Raw genomic sequence first — 19,102 nt, 5'->3', positions numbered from 1 at the left:
TATTTTTATTAGGTTAGCCTATCCTTTAAGGATTCAAAGGTGTTACCTTTATTAAGAACAAATTGAGAATTGTGTAGCAATGAAGTCTACACCAAAAAAATTGGATCTAAAGTGGGAAAAATAAACTTGTAGAAATAGTGTGGGAATCTAGACCATTAAAATATAAAAAGAAGATAATACTGGAGTTTGAGAGAGAGAGAGAGAGGGGGGTTATATATACTGGTTGAGATGTGAAAATTGAAAGAAAAAAAAAAAGATGGAGAGGATCCATTTCAAAAAATTCCATACAATGTGTCACTTAAAATAATAACGTGCAAAAAATAACAATGATTTGACATGTAAGGTCATGCATCTTAGTTGACGTTGACAAGTAGTAATCATTTAATTGTGAATTGGTAAGGGAATGAGATGTAATAATACATAAAATATGAAGCAAGGCAACGAGAGAATAAGGAATGGTTTGTTTTGAAAGATATACAAACAAATATAGGATGGTGAGTTGTCAAGAGGTTAACTTGAGAGCCTGAATATATATATATATATATATATATATATATATATATATGGATACTAGTCAAACAAAAGAAAATCCACAAGCAAATGCTTAGTAGTGCCGACAAATTATTGTTAATGCACAGGACCACAAGAATATGCATGCGTAGTGCTAACAAATTCTTAATGAGACACAAATTTTCATGCGTGCTGCCAACAAATTCTTGATGAAAAATTGTGCACGTAACTTTTATATTCCAATTATTTGCATGTTGCTCTACAAATTAGGATTAGACCAACAAAAGCCACACAAAAAGTAAATTTTTTTTTGAAGAAGAAAAAAAGTAAATTAAATAAATAATATAAAATATTTTTGAAATGGATATTAGGGTAGAAGTATCATAAGAATATTGGGCTCTGTATGGTAAAATTAGCTGATAGCTGATAAGGTAGCTGATAACTTTTAGCTGATAAGCTAGCTGATAGCTTTTAGTTGATAAGCTAGTTGAAGTGTTTGGTAAAATTAGCTGATAGCTTTTGCTTTGAATAATAAGGGTAAATATGGAAGAAAAAATGAGAAGCTAAAAGCTATAAGCTCAAAAGCTACTTGAAGTAGCTTCTGAAAAATAGTTTATAAGCTCCTGAAATAAGCTATAAGCTCATTGTACCAAACATAGCTTTTGTGTTACCAAACAAAGCTTTTTTTGTCAAATGAGCTTATAAGCTAAAAACTAAAAGCTAAAAGCTCTTTTTGGTGGTTTACCAAAGAGAGCCTTGGTGTTTAATATACCATACTCAGACTTTTCTTTAGAGTATATGTCAATCATATTTATAATTAATCGTATATGTCATTTTTTAGAATAATTTTTTTTGAGGAACTTATAAAATAGTTACAAATCTTCACTACAGTTTAGGTTTTTACTTTCACCTACTCATGAAATTGGTCCCAAATTTTAAAATCATTCGCTTTGGTCTATTTTTATATTTTTGGACTCAAAAATTGTGACGTGGCGTGTTTTTTGCATATTTTAGACTAAAAAATGGTAACGTGACATATTTTAAATGATGTGTCATACGATCTGATCATGTAGAATGATCAATATCTATGGAATTATCTATAAACTCCCTAAAAATATCAATTTAATTATGATATACCACTGTTTTTAAGTTGAAAATTCTAAAAGAGGGACCAGGGTCATTTTAAAATGGGGGACCAATAAAAGTCAAATCTATTATTAAACAATAATAATTACATGACTTTAAGCTTGTTTCATCGTTCATCACATATACTTTTCTTATGCTTCTCACACATATCACTATGTACTACTATTACAATGAGGCTTAAGCATAAATAAATAGCATAAAATTGAGTTACTTTGAATTACACTATCAGTTATAAAAAATAAAAAAAAAATTAAAAAAAAAAAAAAACACTATATTTCAGTTTCTTATCCTTTGTATTTCCCTCTTTTTCTTACACCAATCCAACAATGAAGATGACATTTGCTCTCTATTAAAGCAAAGAATTGTATCCCTTTGTTTCTCAACCTCATCTTACACACACAAATTCAAACATGAGCAACTTTGAAGAGAGAATTAAGCCACATGCAGTGATAACTCCATATCCACTTCAAGGCCATATCAATCCATTATTGAAACTAGCAAAACTTCTTCACCTTAGAGGCTTTCACGTAACCTTTGTCAACACCGAATACAATCACAAACGTTTGCTCAAATCAAGAGGTCCAAAAGCCTTCGATGGTTTCACTGATTTTACCTTTGAGACTATTCCAGATGGCTTAACTCCGATTGAAGGCGATGGTGATGTTAGTCAAGACATTATCTCTCTTTCTGATTCAATAAGAAAGAATTTCTATCACCCCTTCTGTGAACTTCTTGCTAAACTTAAAGATTCTTCCAATGATGGTCTTATTCCTCCTGTTAGTTGCTTAGTTTCTGATATTGGATTGACTTTTACTTTACAAGCTGCTGAAGAACTTGGTTTACCTAATGTTCTATTTAGTTCAGCTAGTGCATGTTCACTTTTGTCGGCTTTGCACTTTCGTACATTGATTGATAAAGGTGTCATTCCACTCAAAGGTAACAATTTATATATGTTCTTTCTTTGTCCCTATTGTAAGAATCTGATCCTTTTATTTCGAGAACTTATGCAATAGTTATGTCTTTATATATATTAGAAGTTTGGAGAGTTTGAAGTTAATGGCTTTTGTGATTATGATATGCAGATGAGAGCTATTTGACAAATGGATATTTGGACGCTAAAGTTGACTGGATTCCAGGTTTGCGAAACTTTAGACTAAAGGACCTGCCTGATTTTATAAGAACTACTGATCCTAATGATATAATGATAAAATTTATCATTGAAGCGGCCGATAGGGTTCATGAAGCTAATGCTATTGTTTTCAATACTTCTAATGAACTTGAGAGTGATGTAATAAATGCTCTATCTGTTAAGATCCCTTCTATTTATGCCATTGGCCCTTTATCTTCATTTTTGAATCAAAGTCCCCAAAACCACTTGGATTCTTTAGGTTCAAATCTTTGGAAAGAAGATATGAAATGTCTTGAATGGCTTGAATCTAAGGAAAAGGGTTCTGTAGTTTATGTGAATTTCGGAAGCATCACGGTTATGACTCCCGATCAATTGTTAGAGTTTGCTTGGGGTTTGGCCAACAGCAAGAAACCTTTTTTGTGGATCATTAGGCCTGACCTTGTCATTGGTGGCTCGGTTATTTTGTCATTCGAGTTTGTGAATGAAACTTCAGATAGAGGCCTAATAGCAAGCTGGTGTCCGCAAGAGAAAGTGTTGAACCATCCTTCAGTTGGTGGATTCTTGACTCATTGTGGATGGAACTCCACATTGGAAAGCATCTGTGCGGGAGTACCTATGTTGTGTTGGCCTTTTTTTGCTGAGCAGCCAACAAATAGCAGATATATTTGCAATGAATGGGAGATTGGAGCAGAAATTGATACCAATGTGAAGAGAGAGGAGGTGGAGAAGCTTATCAATGAATTAATGGTTGGAGAGAAAAGAAAGAAGATGAGGCAAAAGGCAATTGAGTTGAAGATGAAGGCGGAGGAGGACACAAGACCTGGTGGTTTTTCGTACATGAACTTGGAGAAAGTGATTAAGGAGGTGTTGCTCAAACAAAATTAGATTAAAGTGATTTTTTATTCCTGCAAAGAAGTACTGTACTTGTACATTGATTTTCTCTTATTGAATATATTTCTTTGACAAGCAAAAACAATGCATTGTTTAGAAGTTTTAGTTATATATGTATATGTAAATTGTAAGCTATCACATACCGTATTTCTCACTATGCATTGTTTAAGCCTCTGTAGCACTGACGCTTTTGATCAAAGTCATGTTCGATATCCAACACTGACACAACACCAACACATGTGACGTGAGTGTCGTGTTCGATGTCTCTGTGTGCGTCCGTGCTTCATTGGTTTATCCTTTGGTTGATCTGGTTTTCAATTTTATTCCTCGGGTAAGTTTCTAGCTATCCGTTATTTAGGGTCGGTTGGAAGAACTTATACGTAAGCTGTTTTTAGCTTATTTCCATAACCTCTCCAAGATTAGCTTATAAAAACAGCTTACAACTTATAAAAAAACAATTTAACTAAGTGCTTATTATGATAAGTATTTATACTAAAAGCTACAAATTAAGGTGTTTATGCAGACATGGCCTTAAGTTATGATGGTATTGTAGTGTATTGGCAAATGGCAAGTACATTGATGGTAATAAGCTAATGAGTTCGTAATGATGGAACTCGTCATCAGCAAGAGTTCATAAATTGAAGTTGTGAGTCTGGATAATCTTAAATGATTAGAGTATATATGCATATAAATCTTCATAGAGAGTATTTTGCTTCTATTTTTGGGCTAAGAAACAGAATCTTTTCTGTTTTATGTGATGAATCTGTTATACTTTTACCGGAATATTGTTAGTGTGAAAGTGTCTTTTTGTGTGGCTTGCATAAGCTTAGGAAAAAAAATTATGGTAGAGGTCCAGAATTATATTAGATGCTGTGCTTGGTTTCCATTATAATTAGTCAATAAAGATTGGACAAGGCATATATTGGTTGCTATGTATTAGAACAGCAAAATCGGTTCTAAATTAAGAAGATCACACAATTCAGCCGATTGTGCCTACCTCTTCGACAACAAAGTGATTGTTGTGCCTTTTCTATTATACAATGAATTCAGGTTATAGGATACAAAACTTTGTTTACATATTACAAGTTTACTGCTGAACTAACCAGAACGACCGCACCCCGAACCCTTTAAAAACAAGAAGATCCAATCTTCACACATGTAGAATACAGGAAGTCTAATCAAGTCTTTGGAAAATTCTAAAGCTTCATATTTTGTTAATATCCTTTTTCAATATTGAAATGGTGTATAGTGAAAAATACAAGGTATGCGACAGCTTACAGTTTAGATATAGCAGGAACTTTCAAACTATGCACTGTTTTTGCTCGTCAAAAGAAAACATCAAATCTAATTTTGTTTAAGCAACACCTCCTTAATCACTTTGTCCAAGTTCATATATGAAGACCCGCCAAGTCTAGTATCCTCGGCTGCCTTCTTTTTCAACTCCATGACCTTTTTCCTCATTTTATTTCCTCTCTCTCCCACCATCAATTCATTGACAAGCTTTTCCACCTCCTCTCTCTTCACATTCATATCAATTTCGATCCCAATCTCCCATTCATTGTAAATAAATCTACAGTTTGTTGGTTGATCACCAAAGAATGGCCAACACAGCATTGGCACTCCAGCGCAAATGCTTTCAGTGGTTGAGTTCCATCCGCAATGAGTCAAGAATCCGCCAATTGAAGGGTGGTTCAACACTTTCTCTTGTGGACACCAACTTGCTATTAGGCCTCTATCTGAAATTTCATTCACAAACTCTGACGACAAAACCACTGAGCCGCCAATGACTAGATCGGGCCTAATGATCCATAAAAATGGTTTCTTGCTATTGGCCAATCCCCAAGCAAACTCTAACAATTTCTCTGGAGACATAATCGTGATGCTACCAAAATTGACATAAACAACAGATCCTGATTCTTTTGATTCAAGCCATTCAATACATTTAGTATCTTCTTTCCAAAGATTGGAATCTAAAGATTCCAAGTGATTATGTGGACATTGATTCAAAAAAGAAGCAAATGGGCCAATTGTGTATAGAGTAGGGAACATAGAATAAAGAGCATTCATAACATCACTCTCAAGATCATTAGAAGTATTGAAAACAATAGCAGAAGCTCTATGCAATCTATCTACCATTTCAAAGATGAATTCTAACATCAAATCATTAGGATCTGTTGTCCTTATAAAATCAGGAAGGTCCTTTAGTCTAAAGTTTCGCAAACCTGGAATCCAGTCAACTTTAGTGTCCAAATATCCATTTGTCAAATAACTCTCATCTGCATGTCATAATTGAAAAAGTCAGTAGACAATAACATAAATGTATAAATATCAAGGTTTTCAATCATGGTCACAATAGTAATCGCTATCATGTCGCTATTTTGATACGAAACATAATCTCAACAAAATAAGCCTAATGCAGCCTCAAATACGATCATAGAGACATTGTAATCTTTATGCTCAGCCTAGCTCGCTGTTGCAGACCTTGTTTTAAATAAGAAAAAAAGGAAGACAAACTGTTACCTTTTAGTGGTATGAGACCTTTCTCAATAAGTGCACGAAAGTGTAAAATAGACAGGAAAGAACAAGCACTTGACGGGAAAAGGATAACAATTGGGAGTCCAAGTTCTTCAGCAACTTGTGTAGTAAATGGCATAATACAATCAGAAACTAAGCAAGTAACAGAAGGTATAAGACTAGATTTTGCAGAGTCATGAAGTTTAGCTAACAGTTCGCTAAAAGGATGGATGCAATTCTTTCTGATTGATTCGCGAAGAGATATCAAGTCTTGAGTAGCATCACTATCATCGCCATCTATTGGAGTTAAACCATCTGGAATAGTCTCAAAGCGAAAATCAGCGAAACCATCCAAGGCTTTTGGACCTCTTGATTTGAGCAAGCGTTTGTGAATATATTCGGTGTTAACAAAGGTTATATGAAAGCCTCTGAGGTGAAGAAGTTTTGCTAATCTAAACATTGGATTGATATGGCCTTGAAGTGGATATGGAATCAACACAGCATGTGGCTTTCTCTCTGGAAAATTACTCATTTCTGATATTTTTCTTATGCAATGTTAAAGTCAACAAAGGATGAGTATTTTCTTTAATAGAAAGAAAAGGTATATGTCAATATATGATATGTAAGAAAACTACAAAGGAAAGAGAACAAGACAAAATAAACAGATTGGAGTGTGTCTTGTTACATAGTTTTAAATATAGTTATTTTGGTTGTATATGTTTTGTCATGTAACGGTATAATGTAATGGACCGACCATAGTAAGCTCCTCCTAGTCTGATGTGGATAGAATATATACATTAAAATATTAATAATAAATTTTGTATCTTTCTAATAGCTTCTTCTATATGTTTTTTTAAGAAGTTAAATTAATCTACCAAAATTGACAATAGAAATAATCGAACATAAGTAGCTCAAAAGGAACATAATATAAGGTCTTAAACCAACCCCACCCGACCAACTCATGTGGGTTCATTTCTACTATATGTTATTTGTACACTTACCTCATATAGTCAAATACGTACTATACTTATCATTGGTAAGCAACTTTCTTGGCATTTGATCTTTCTTGAGAAAAAAATGTTATAAGTTTTCTTTCTCTCAAAATGTGATCTTTACGAAGGTTTGGTCTCATTAAACTTTATGTTATCTCGTGAAATTGGACTACTACTACGTACTAATAGAGGACAATATTAAATTAATCTATCACATTATCTATATAATAAAAGGATCTCTGAAATTGTACATTTCTTTTTAAAGAAACTATTTAAAAAAAGGAAATGCTAACTTGTACATTTAGGGCACATGTTAAAGAAGGTAAAGTGGAAATTTTGTCTAAAAAATTGTGGCAATTTAAAATACTGGATATATATCGACAATGATTTTATATACGTTGCTTAAAAAAAAGTGTTATGCAAAGTGTATGTTATATAATCGTTGTCTAAGCTCGTCAAAATTTAATATTTGATATTTTTCTTTGTCATCTGTTGAAATTTGTAAAAATACTAGATATTTGAAACATTATTGTTTATTGCATTTGTCACTAACCTTTCACTGTTTCACCATTTACACAATGACTGTTGCATCTCCTCTCCTCTTCCATATCTTGTGATTTTTCGGTTTCACGTTTATGAACTTCTTCTCCTTCAAATCAAACTTTACAAATTCTGCATGCTAACCTCACTGCCATGATGAAGGAAACAATCTAGGGTTAATTATGTTTTTGGTCCCTACAAAATTGCGACCTTGTAAGTTTAGTCCTTACTTAATTTTAATAGCATTTTTAATCCCTACAAAAAAAATTTAATTATAATTTTAGTCCCTGCTAAAATAAATTTTGTTTAATTATCCTTAAACTCTTAAATTTTTTAACGATTCTTTTTATACAAGTTTAGAACACTATGAAAGGTTCATTTACTAAAATCTATAATTTTTTAACATGAAATAAATTAAATATGAATTTTTTAAAACGACAAAAGTTAAAGATATAAGTAACAAATATATGGATGTAGAAATCAAATTTTTGCGATATTTTTTTCGAAGGACCTTTTAATAACGTTCTTAACACGCCTGTAAAAAATTGTTGAAAAATTTAAGAGTTTAAGCATAAATTAAACAAATTTGGATTGGGTAAGGACTAATATTGAGTGCAAAAAATTTTTGTAGGGATTAAAAATGCTATTAAAATTAAGTAAGGACTAAACTTACAAGGTTGCAATTTTGTAGGGACCAAAAACATAATTAACCCAACAATCTAAAACAAGTTATTTTGGTATTCATGTTTCCATGTAGGACATTTTTGTGTTTTTTTTTCCAAAAACAATTAATTTGAAAAAGGGAAATGATATTTGTACAATTATTTTGTTACAACTTTTGAACAACTATCTCTTTCATTCTCACATGATGATCTTAACTTTTTATCGTGTCTCTATTGTTTTTTACCACTAAAAAGAGAGAAAATGAAAGTGTTCACAAAAGTTGTCTACAAATATCATTAATCTTTGAAAAATGGTTTAGAACCAGATAAGAACAAAATACACGCATGGTTTTGATGAACACTCACTTTAATTTCTAAAACTTGAATGATGAAGTTACATTAGAAACTCCTATCCATAGGAGAACAAAAACAAATAGAATTACATGTATTACGCCGTGGCAAGAGAGTTAAATGCATCAAGTCAAGTGACAAAAGAGCTACATGCAACAAAGACATGTATTATTCATGCAATCATCCAAGTGTAATTTCACGCAAAGTGTGCCACGTGCAATCTCATGCAAGAAGCCATGTGCATTTCATGCAAGAAAGTGGCCGCTGATAGATCCGATAATCGTTGGGCTTGGATCTTAATCTTTTGGGCTTTAATCTAACGGGCCTAAAAATTTGAAATTATAAGATTTTGAAAATTGCTTTTCTGACATACAAAAGTTCACAATGACACAAGTAAATGACCAAATTACCCCCAGCAGTATTTAACTGCCTCTGGCATATCCGAAAGCAGTTAACTGCCTCTGGCTTTGCTGCTTTTTAGTGCAGTTTCAGTTGTGATTTTACGCGTTTCGGTCGAAAAATCAAAATAAATCGAAACTTATTCAGAATTCTACAAAATTTTACAGACCCTCTATATATATTTTTTTAGAGATGCCTACAAAAAAACCAGCTCAAAATTCAATTTCTAGGTCGACGTTTTGATGTTTTGGTTTCTTGAGTTATTGGCGCATTAAAAATTCATATTTAATCCATCCGTTGTCGAAAAATTCTAATTTTTTGTGGGAAATGTTTTTTTTATGTTCTTAATATGTGTGCAAAAAATAATGAAAAAAATTCAACCTCTATATAACTTTTCCGGACGCGTAGTTGGAAAAATATTGCAATTTTACGTGTTTCAGTCAAAAAATTCAAAATAAATTGAGGATTAGTCGAAATACTAAGAAAATTTTCAGATCCTCTATATGTATTTTTATAGAGGCGTTTGCAAAAAAAAACAAGTCAAAATTCAATTTTTAGGTTGATGTTTTGATGTTTTCGTGTCTTAAATTTTAGGCGCGTTATAAATTCATAATTAATCCGTCCCTTGTCGAAAAATTCAAATTTTTTGTGGGAGATGTTATTTTTTTGTTCTAAACATGAGTGCAAAAAATCGTGAAAAAGTTCAACCTCTAGGACACTATTACTTGGAAAAAAATTGTGATTTTGCATGGTTCGGTTGAAAAATCAAAATAAATCGAGACTTAGTCGAAATTCTACGAAACTTTATAGACACCTCTATAATATGGATGATCTGCAAAGTTTCGTAACATTCCGAATAAGTGTCGATTTTTTTTAATTTTTTCAATTGCGATTTTGCGTGTTTCGGTCGAAAAAATAAAAAAATCGAGACTTATTCGGAATGTTACGAAACTTTTCACATCATCTATACGTATTTTTATAGAGGTGTCTGTAAAGTTTCGTAGAATTCTGAATAAGTTTTGATTTATTTTGATTTTTCGACCAAAACGCGTAAAATCATAACTGAAACTGCTCTAAAAAGCAACAATGCCTGCCTCTGAAGGAGCGCGGCAGTTAACTGCTGTCGGATATGCCAGAGGCAGTTAACTACCAATGGGGGTAATTTGGTCATTTACTTGTGTCATTGTGAACTTTTGTATGTCAGAAAAGCAATTTTCTAAGATTTTAATCAGATTTGTCCCTTAATTGTAATTTACAAAGACTAGAATAATATTGATGATGCATTTGAAACTATATTAATAATTATGCAAGGGATACATTTTTTTTTTTTGAAGGAATGCAAGGGATACATTTGAAAACATATTCAGACAAAGAGACCAACTTTTATAACATTTCAAATATATTCCTAAAAGAAAAAAACAAATATCATTCTGAAATATTAATAATGCGGAGCCACTAGATTGATACAGTTCTGCCACCCATAAATTGATAAGATATTCATTTCTCTGTACAGATAGCAGGGGCCTACTATGGCCGCTCCATTATTTTAATTATAAAAAAATGTTCCTCGTGTTACAAAACATATAAAACCAACATAATAAATTTAGAAAGGGAAATGTTAACGAGTGCCTCCGGAGCACTCTTTAAGGGCTTTTAATAATAAGTTTTTACGGAAATTTGTGTAATCAATGCATTGAAAATTGAAATATTTGACTTTCTTAAGGAATACTTTCTTATTTTGGATTGCTTAAAGAGTGCCCCGGGGGTACTCGTTAACAAGACTCATTTAGAAATATGTAACATTACGTAACCTGTTTTATCTTTACTATACTTTAACATCAAAGATGAGTAATTTTGCAAAGAGAAAACCACATGCTGTGTTAACTCCATATCCAACTCAAGGTCATATCAATCCATTGTTCAAACTAGCAAAGATTCTTCACCTTAGAGGCTTTCACATAACCTTTGTCAACACTGAGTACAATCACAAACGTTTGCTCAAATCAAGAGGTCCTAATGCTCTTGATGGTGTCACTGATTTTACCTTTGAGACTATACCAGATGGCGATGGTGATGTCAATCCAGACTTGCAATCTCTTCGTAAATCGATTAGAAAGAAATTCATTTACCCTTTTCGCGAACTTCTTGCTAGACTTGATGACTCTGCGAAATCTGGTCTTGTGCCTCCTGTTACTTGCTTAGTTTCTGATTGTTTAATGTCATTTACCATACAAGTTGCTGAAGAACTTGCACTTCCAATTGTTCTCCTTGTCCCATTTAGTGCTTGTTCTTTCATGTCTGTTTTACACTTTCGTACATTGATTGAGAAAGGTCTCATACCACTCAAAGGTAACAAGTTCTTTTATCTCTCCCTTAGAGAAGTGTGTGTGTGTGTGTCAAGGTTTTGAGAAAAGGCTCACAACAGCATTTGGTTGTAATGGTGATTTAAAACCTTAATATATATTTATGTGTGTGCAAGGTGCCATATTTTTCAAGACATTAACATTTGTAATTATGATATGCAGATGAGAGTTATCTAACAAATGGATATTTGGACACTAAAGTAGATTGGATTTCAGGTTTGAGAAACTTTAGACTGAAAGATCTTCCTGATTTTATAAGGACAACAGATCCTAACGATTCGAGGATAGAATTTATTATTGAAGCAGCAGATACATTTCATAGAGCCTCTTCTATTGTTTTCAATACTTCCAATGAACTTGAGAGTGATGTTCTGAATGCTCTTGATATTATGTTTCCTTCTCTATACACTATAGGCCCTTTAACTTCATTTGTAAATCAAAGCCCACAGAGTCAGTTTGCAGCCTTAGATTCAAATCTTTGGAAAGAAGATACTAAATGTCTCGAATGGCTGGAATCGAAAGAACCGGCATCTGTTGTTTATGTGAATTTTGGAAGCATCACAATTATGTCTCCGGAGAAATTTTTAGAGTTTGCTTGGGGTTTGGCCAATAGCAAGAAACCTTTTTTGTGGATCATTAGACCTGATCTTGTCATTGGTGGTACGGTTATTTTGTCATCGGAGTTTGTGAATGAAATTTCAGATAGAGGCCTAATAGCAAGTTGGTGTCCGCAAGAGAAAGTGTTGAACCACCCTTCAATTGGTGGATTCTTGACTCATTGCGGATGGAACTCAACCACTGAAAGCATATGTGCTGGAGTGCCAATGCTTTGTTGGCCATTCTTTGGTGATCAGCCAACAAACTGTAGATTTATTTGCAATGAATTGGAGATTGGAGTCGAAATCGATACGAATGTGAATAGAGAAAATGTGGAGAAACTGGTCAATGAAATTATGGTTAGAGAAGGAAACAAGATGAGGAAAAAGGTCATGGAGTTGAAAAAGAAGGCGGAGGAGGACACAAGACTCGGTGGTTGTTCATACATGAACTTGGACAGGGTGATTAAGGAGGTGTTGCTTAAACAAAATTAGATTAAAATGATTTTATATCTGCAAAAGAGTATTGTACTAGTTCCTTGATTTTCTTTTATTGAAAATATTTCATTGACAAGAAAAAACAAGGCATTCTTTAGAAAAGTTTATTTGTATCTAAATGGCATGTTATCACAGATCTTGTATTTTTCAGTATGCATTGTTTCACTAATCATAAAGATATTAAAACCATGTGAAGCTTTTTAGAATTTTCCTAAGGCTTGATTAGTGTCTTTATATTCTTGCTATTTTATGATTGGATCTTCTAGTTCTTCCTATATGTTGTTACCAAAATCTCTACTGTTTTTTGTCCGGATAATGTGACTAGAATTTTTGATACTCACGTTATCCTCAGTTACCGAAGATAAGTAGTTTTGGCGTGTGGCGAATAATAAGAATATTTGGTGAAAAGTGATTATCACTTTTGTTTTCAAGAATTAATTGATACATCTCCTTTTAGATTTGGAGGAGCAATGGCATTAGATTTGGAAAATAAAAACTCCACCTAAGGTTAAGAAAATTTGTGGCGGGTGTGTAGACGGTGCCACCCAACACGATTAATTTCCCAACCAATTGTGCTTTTTGCGTTGATACATTGGAAGACAACTTGTATGTATTCTTTTCCTGTCCGACAGCCGCAGCGTCTTGCAGAGGAGCTCTTTTTCTGCTACTGTTTCTTCTAGAGCTGCCTGCAGGTCTGATGCTGCAAATGTTGTTCTCCAGCTCCTGCACCAATTTTCGGAGAAAGAACCATCGTATTTTTCTGATATCATGTCAAGCATTTGGAAGTAAGGCAATCATAAGATTTGGAATCACACGATGGTTGCACAAAACTTTGTGATTACTTGAGCTGAAGCACTGATAAACCATTGGCAAGTTGCAAGTAATATTCAGCCTCATACACATTTGGATCAGATTTAAGGAGATGACGATAAATGGAGAAAACCTGCGGCGGTGCGAGTAAAATATAACATTGACGCTTCCTTTTCTTCTCATAACAACAAATCTGTATTTGGAATTTGTATTAGAAATAAATATGGTGCTTTTATTCTTTCTAAAACAGAATGGTTAACACCAATTTGTCCAATTTACATTGGCGATGCTCTTGGTTTTCTTTCGGCGCTCAAGTTGATTTATGAGCTAAATTTGGAACCGGTGGATTTATAAAGCTTCCTATGATGTTATTACAGAAAACAAAAGAGCTTCACATGGTGTTGAATCTTTTTGAAACAATGCATAGTAAAAAAATACAATGTCTGTGATTGCTTACAATTTAGATATAATTAGAAATTCTAAATTACGCATTGTTTGTGCTTGCTTGCAAAATAAATAAATCTAATAAGAAAAATCACATTAATCTAATATTTTTTAAGCAAGACATCGTTAATCACTTTGTCCAAGTTCATGTATGAACTACCACCGAGTCTTGTGTCCTCCTCTGCCTTCTTCTTCAACTCCGTGGCCTTTTGCCTCATCTTCTTTCCTTTCTCTCCCACCATCAATTCATTGATAAGTTTCTCTACCTCCTCTCTCTTTACATTGGTATCAATTTTCATCCCAATCTCCCATTCTTCGCAAATAATTCTACTAGTAAGGGGTTGGTCAGCAAAGAATGGCCAACACAACATTGGCACTCCAGCACATACACTTTCAGTGGTTGAGTTCCATCCCCAATGAGTCAAGAATCCACCGATTGAAGGGTGGTTCAAAACTTTCTCTTGTGGACACCAACTTGCTATTAGTCCTCTATCTGAAACTTCTTTCAAAAAATCAGATGACAACACCTCTGAGCCACCAATAACAAGATCAGGCCTAATAATCCACAAAAAAGGTTTCTTGCTGTTGGCCAAACCCCAAGCAAACTCTAACAATTTCTCTTGAGACATAACTGTAATGCTGCCAAAATTTACATAAACAACGGATTTTGGTTCTTTTGATTCAAGCCATTCAAGACATTTAGTATCTTCTTTCCAAAGATTAGAGTCTAAAGTTTCCAAGTGATTTTGTGGACTTTGATTTAAAAAAGAAGAAAATGGGCCAATTGTGTATAGAGAAGGGAACATAGAACTAAGAGCATTCATAGCATCACTCTCGAGTTCATTAGAAGTATTGAAAACAATGGCTGAGGCTCTTTGACATTTATCTGTCTCTTCACTTTTATGTTTTATCACATCAGGATCTTTTATCCTTATTATATCAGGAAAATGCTTCAACTAATGTTTTTCAAACCTGGAATCCAATCAACTTTAGTGTCCAAATTTCCATCTGTTAGATAACTCTCATCTGCATATCACAATTTCAAAAGTCAATAGCTTGAAGTTATATACATAAATATATACCTCTCTGAGGAAGAAAAAGGGAACATAATGATTACCTTTGAGTGGTAGCACACCATTCTGAAACAATTTAATAATGTGAAAACTAGAGTAGAAGTAAGATGCACTATATGGGGAAAAGAGAACAATTGGGAGTGCATGTTTTTCAGCAGCATCTACTGTAAATGCCATGTTGCAATCAGAAACTAAGCAAGTAACTGGAGGGATAAGACCAGCAGTGGCAGAGTCATTAAGTTTAGCAAGAAATTCATCAAAGTAGTGGTGAAAATTCTTCATGATTGATAGACAAAGAGCGCGTATGTCTTGACTGACATCGCCATCACCATCAATTGGGGTTAAACCATCTGGAATAGTCTCAAAGTTAAAGTCGGTGAAACCATCAAAGGCATTTGGACCTCTTGATTTGAGCAAGCAATTGTGATTGTATTCAGTGTTGACAAAGGTTATGTGAAAGCCTCTAAGGTGAAGTAGTTTTCCAAGTTTCAACAATGCATTGATATGGCCTTGAACTGGAAATGGAGTCAACACTGCATGTGGCTTTGTCTCTGCAAAGTTGCTCATCTTTGATATTTTGTTATCCAATGTTAAAGTTAGTATAAGTCTTTGCTTTAATAGAAAGAAAAGGACAACATATATTTATAGGGGTTTACTATGATACACCCACTAGTTTTTATTAAGGTGTGTTTTAGCAAAGATATAACTAAAAAGTTGTTAAATACACCTTAAGGTGAATGTTGCTAAAACACACCTTCTAAAAAATAAGTGGGTGTATGTTAGCAACTCCTATATGCATTTGCTAGGATACACCCACTTATTTTTTAGAAACACCCACTTATTTTTTAGAAGGTGTGTTTTAGCAAGTTATAACTAAAAAGTAGTTAAATACACCTTAAGGTGTAGCTTGCTAAAACACTCCCACATAAAAACTAGTGGGTGTGTTATATATATATATATATATATATATATATATATATATATATATATGGGGTTTGCTAGAACACACCTACTAATTTTTATGTGGGAGTGTTTTAGCAAAGCTACACCTTAGGGTGTAATTAACCACTTTTTAGTTATTTACTTGCTAAAACACTCCCACATAAAAACCAGTGGGTGTGTTCTAGCAAATGCCTATAGGATTTGCTAGAACACACCCACTTATTATTGTTAGAAGGTGTGTTATAGCAACATACACCTTTAGGGTGTATTTAACCACTTTTTAGTTATTTACTTGCTAAAACACTCCCACATAAAAACTTGTGGGTGTGTTCTAGCAAACCCCTATATATATAAACCAACAAAATTATATTTTTGAATCCTCCAATTATTTAATGATTTAATTGAAACCACGGTCCACGCACAAGCTGACAAAAAGAAGCGTGTAAAGCGTGAATAACGTGGTTGAGGACCATCCTATTGAATTACATTTTAGCCATTTGAGATCGTGGCCTTACGATCTTTCCATGAAAAAAATATATAGAATGCATTGAAAAAAATTACATTACTTTTTTTTGAAAAATAAAATTACATGACCTACCATGCATACCTAGTACCACCATGACATTGATCAGACTACATTAAAACTACATTTATGTTCGAGAGTTTCTACATTAAAACTACATTTATGTTCGAGAGTTTCTCATCTCATCTTAGTAGCATCTCGCACATCCTACAACATTTCAGATTATATTATTGAAAAAATGTAAATTCACATTAAAAACACACTCAATCGTTATACAACATTTCAGGTTAAATAATCCAAAATAGAAGTGGAGGGTGAGAAAGGAAAAAAAAATCTGATTTTTTATCTTTCCTTTTAAGAAGGCATGATTTGACTCATTAAATATTTTTTGTACCATTTAAGTCCTTTAAACATCGAATAACTTATATTTTTAAGATCTAAAATCTTTTAAATTGTTACAGTTAAATGAAAGATTATAATAAAATTAAAAAGTTGCTAATAAAAAAATGATTTAGACGGTAAAAAATAAATCATACCCAAGAAGGGTGTGGATTCAACTCCCACTACTAGCATGTGTATATGTTCGATGGATGATCTTTAAATATGTTTGTGAGCGCTCTTTTAAACTTTGAAGTCTATCCTTAATCCTAATTAGCCTCAAAAATTCAACTCACACAAACTTTTTTGTGCCTAAAAAAATAAAGGGTTAATATGTCTTTGCCCCCTGTAATTTGGGCGAGTTTCGGTTTACCCGCTTAAAAAAAAAAGTTTAGATTTCAACCTTGTAATTTAAGATTCTTTCGTTTTAGACCCCAAAGCCATCTGACTGGACAAAATGATGACGTGGCACGCTGACTGTGCATATCTGATTATGTGGCATGCTGATTGTATAATTAATTTTGTTTTTTATTTTTTTAAGGGCACACGTGGCATTTTGCCTATTTTTTTAAAATAAAAAATTATATAAATGAAATTATAATAATTTAAAAATAAAAAATAATTTTAAAAATTTGAAAATTATTATTCGAAAATAAAAAACAATGTATTTTCGAAAAAAAACCGAATTTTCTAAAAAAAAAATAAAATTCTGGAATATAATTTTTAAAATAAAAGAAACAATATTTAGAAAAACAAATTTGAAATTAAAAAAAGTTCAGGATTTAATTTAAAATTCTGGAAATTATTTTTATTTTTTAAAATCTGAATATAATTTTTTATAATGCAGATTAAAATATGAAATAAAATTTTGAAAATTATATAATCTGAAAAAAAAATTGATTTTATTTTAATTTTCAAAATCTTAATTTCAGATTTTTTTTTGAAAATAAATATGAGTTTGTTTCTGATTTTTTCGAATTTTTTAAATTTAAAAAAAAAATTATTTTTTTCTGATTTTTTCAATTTTGAAAAAAATAATCTGAATATTTTTCTATTTTTAAAATTAATTTTCAGTTTTTTTTATTTTTAAATTTTTAAATTAATATAAATTGAAATAAAAAAATTAAAAACAAAATTAATCAATTATACAGTCAGCGAGCCACAAAAATATACAGTCAGCGCGCCACAAAAATGCTGACTCCGCGTGCCACGTCATCATGTTTGCACAGTCAGATGGCCTCAGGGTCTAATTCGAAAGAATCTTCAAATTACAAAGTTGAAATCTAAACTTTTTTTTTACAGGAGGTAAATTGGAACTCGCCCAAATTACAGGGGGTAAAGACATATTAAACCAAAAATAAATTAAGAAAGTAATTTATTATATTTGTCCCATAAGCCCAGGAAAGGGACAAAATCCAAACATAACACAATAAAGGGTGGTTCCACACTTGGCCAAGTCTTGTGTCTTCCTCTGCCTTCTTCTTCAACTGCATGGCCTTTTGCCTCATCTTCTTTCCTTTCTCTCCCGACATCAATTCATTGATCAGTTTCTCTACCTCCTCTCTCTTTACATTAGTATTAATTTCCATCCCAATCTCCCATTCTTGGCAAATAATTCTACAGTTAGGTGGCTGATCAGCAAAAAATGGCCAACACAACATTGGCACTCCAGCACGAAGACTTTCAGTGGTGGATTTCCATCCACAATGAGTCAAGAATCGACCAATTGAAGGGTAGTTCAACACTTTCTCTAGTGGATTGCTATTTGTCCTCTATCATAAGTTTCATTCACAAAATCAGTTGACAAAACAACTGAGCCCCCAATGATAAGATCAGGCCTAATTATCCACAAAAATGGTTTCATGTTGTTGGCCAAATCCCAAGAAAACTCTAAGAGCTTATCTCGAGACATAACAGTGATGCTACCAAAATTTACATAAACAATCGATCATGGTTCTTTTGATTCAAGCCATTCAAGACATTTAGTATCTTATTTCCAAAGATTCGAATCTAAAAATGTCAAGTGAATTTGTGGACTTTGATATAAAAAAGAAGCAAACGGACCTATGGTGTATAGAGAAGGGAATATAGAACTAAGAGCATTCATAACATCACTCTCAAGTTCATTAGAAGTATTGAAAACAATAGCAGAGGCTTCGTGACATTTATCTCCCACTTCAGTCATAAACATTACTATCAAGTCATTACGAGCTTTTGTCTTCATTAAAGTAGGAAGATCCTTCAATCTGAAGTTTTTCAAACCTTGAATCCAGTCAACTTCAGTGTCCAAATATATATTATAACCCTTTATTTGATCAAATAAAGGGTTATAATGCATGTG

At 32.8% G+C, this 19,102-nt stretch overlaps 3 protein-coding genes and 2 pseudogenes across 4 annotated transcripts; 2 read left to right on the top strand and 3 right to left on the bottom strand.

Annotated features, from left to right (window-relative positions):
* Positions 1–1,968: 1,968 nt before the first annotated feature.
* Positions 1,969–3,833, top strand: LOC146912595 (7-deoxyloganetin glucosyltransferase-like). Its single transcript, XM_085722156.1, has 2 exons — positions 1,969–2,592; positions 2,739–3,833. Exons 1-2 carry the CDS (start codon positions 2,067–2,069, stop codon positions 3,668–3,670), a joined length of 1,458 nt encoding a protein of 485 aa, XP_085578282.1. The 5' UTR covers positions 1,969–2,066; the 3' UTR covers positions 3,671–3,833.
* Positions 3,834–4,633: 800 nt separating this feature from the next.
* On the bottom strand, positions 4,634–6,851 carry LOC146912594 (7-deoxyloganetin glucosyltransferase-like). The gene is made up of 2 exons (XM_085722155.1): positions 6,197–6,851; positions 4,634–5,952 (listed from the first exon to the last, which is right to left on the bottom strand). The coding sequence occupies exons 1-2, from the start codon at positions 6,720–6,722 to the stop codon at positions 5,021–5,023; spliced, it is 1,458 nt and encodes a 485-aa protein (XP_085578281.1). The 5' UTR covers positions 6,723–6,851; the 3' UTR covers positions 4,634–5,020.
* A 4,078-nt stretch (positions 6,852–10,929) lies between these two features.
* LOC146912593 (7-deoxyloganetin glucosyltransferase-like) lies at positions 10,930–12,806 on the top strand. Its single transcript, XM_085722154.1, has 2 exons — positions 10,930–11,483; positions 11,660–12,806. The coding sequence occupies exons 1-2, from the start codon at positions 10,979–10,981 to the stop codon at positions 12,586–12,588; spliced, it is 1,434 nt and encodes a 477-aa protein (XP_085578280.1). The 5' UTR covers positions 10,930–10,978; the 3' UTR covers positions 12,589–12,806.
* A 991-nt stretch (positions 12,807–13,797) lies between these two features.
* LOC146912592 (7-deoxyloganetin glucosyltransferase-like) lies at positions 13,798–15,520 on the bottom strand (annotated as a pseudogene). Its single transcript, XR_015016780.1, has 2 exons — positions 14,963–15,520; positions 13,798–14,871 (listed from the first exon to the last, which is right to left on the bottom strand). The product of XR_015016780.1 is annotated as a 7-deoxyloganetin glucosyltransferase-like (transcript).
* A 1,040-nt stretch (positions 15,521–16,560) lies between these two features.
* On the bottom strand, positions 16,561–19,099 carry LOC146912591 (7-deoxyloganetin glucosyltransferase pseudogene; annotated as a pseudogene).
* Between the last annotated feature and the right edge of the window lie 3 nt (positions 19,100–19,102).

Source organism: Medicago sativa, chromosome 6, assembly GCF_051527215.1.
Source record: "Medicago sativa cultivar Bolivia chromosome 6, Bolivia_mono, whole genome shotgun sequence".
In the NCBI taxonomy this organism is placed as follows: Eukaryota; Viridiplantae; Streptophyta; class Magnoliopsida; order Fabales; family Fabaceae; genus Medicago; species Medicago sativa.
This window is presented reverse-complemented; position numbering and strand designations above follow the sequence as displayed.

Excerpts from the sequence above, each read along its gene's own strand:
- LOC146912595 (XM_085722156.1), top strand. The coding sequence starts at position 2,067 with ATGAGCAACTTTGAAGAGAGAATTAAGCCACATGCAGTGATAACTCCA. Across the intron at positions 2,593-2,738 it reads AGGTGTCATTCCACTCAAAG|ATGAGAGCTATTTGACAAAT; the intron begins GTAACAATTTAT and ends TATGATATGCAG.
- LOC146912594 (XM_085722155.1), bottom strand. The coding sequence starts at position 6,722 with ATGAGTAATTTTCCAGAGAGAAAGCCACATGCTGTGTTGATTCCATAT. Across the intron at positions 5,953-6,196 it reads AGGTCTCATACCACTAAAAG|ATGAGAGTTATTTGACAAAT; the intron begins GTAACAGTTTGT and ends TATGACATGCAG.
- LOC146912593 (XM_085722154.1), top strand. The coding sequence starts at position 10,979 with ATGAGTAATTTTGCAAAGAGAAAACCACATGCTGTGTTAACTCCATAT. Across the intron at positions 11,484-11,659 it reads AGGTCTCATACCACTCAAAG|ATGAGAGTTATCTAACAAAT; the intron begins GTAACAAGTTCT and ends TATGATATGCAG.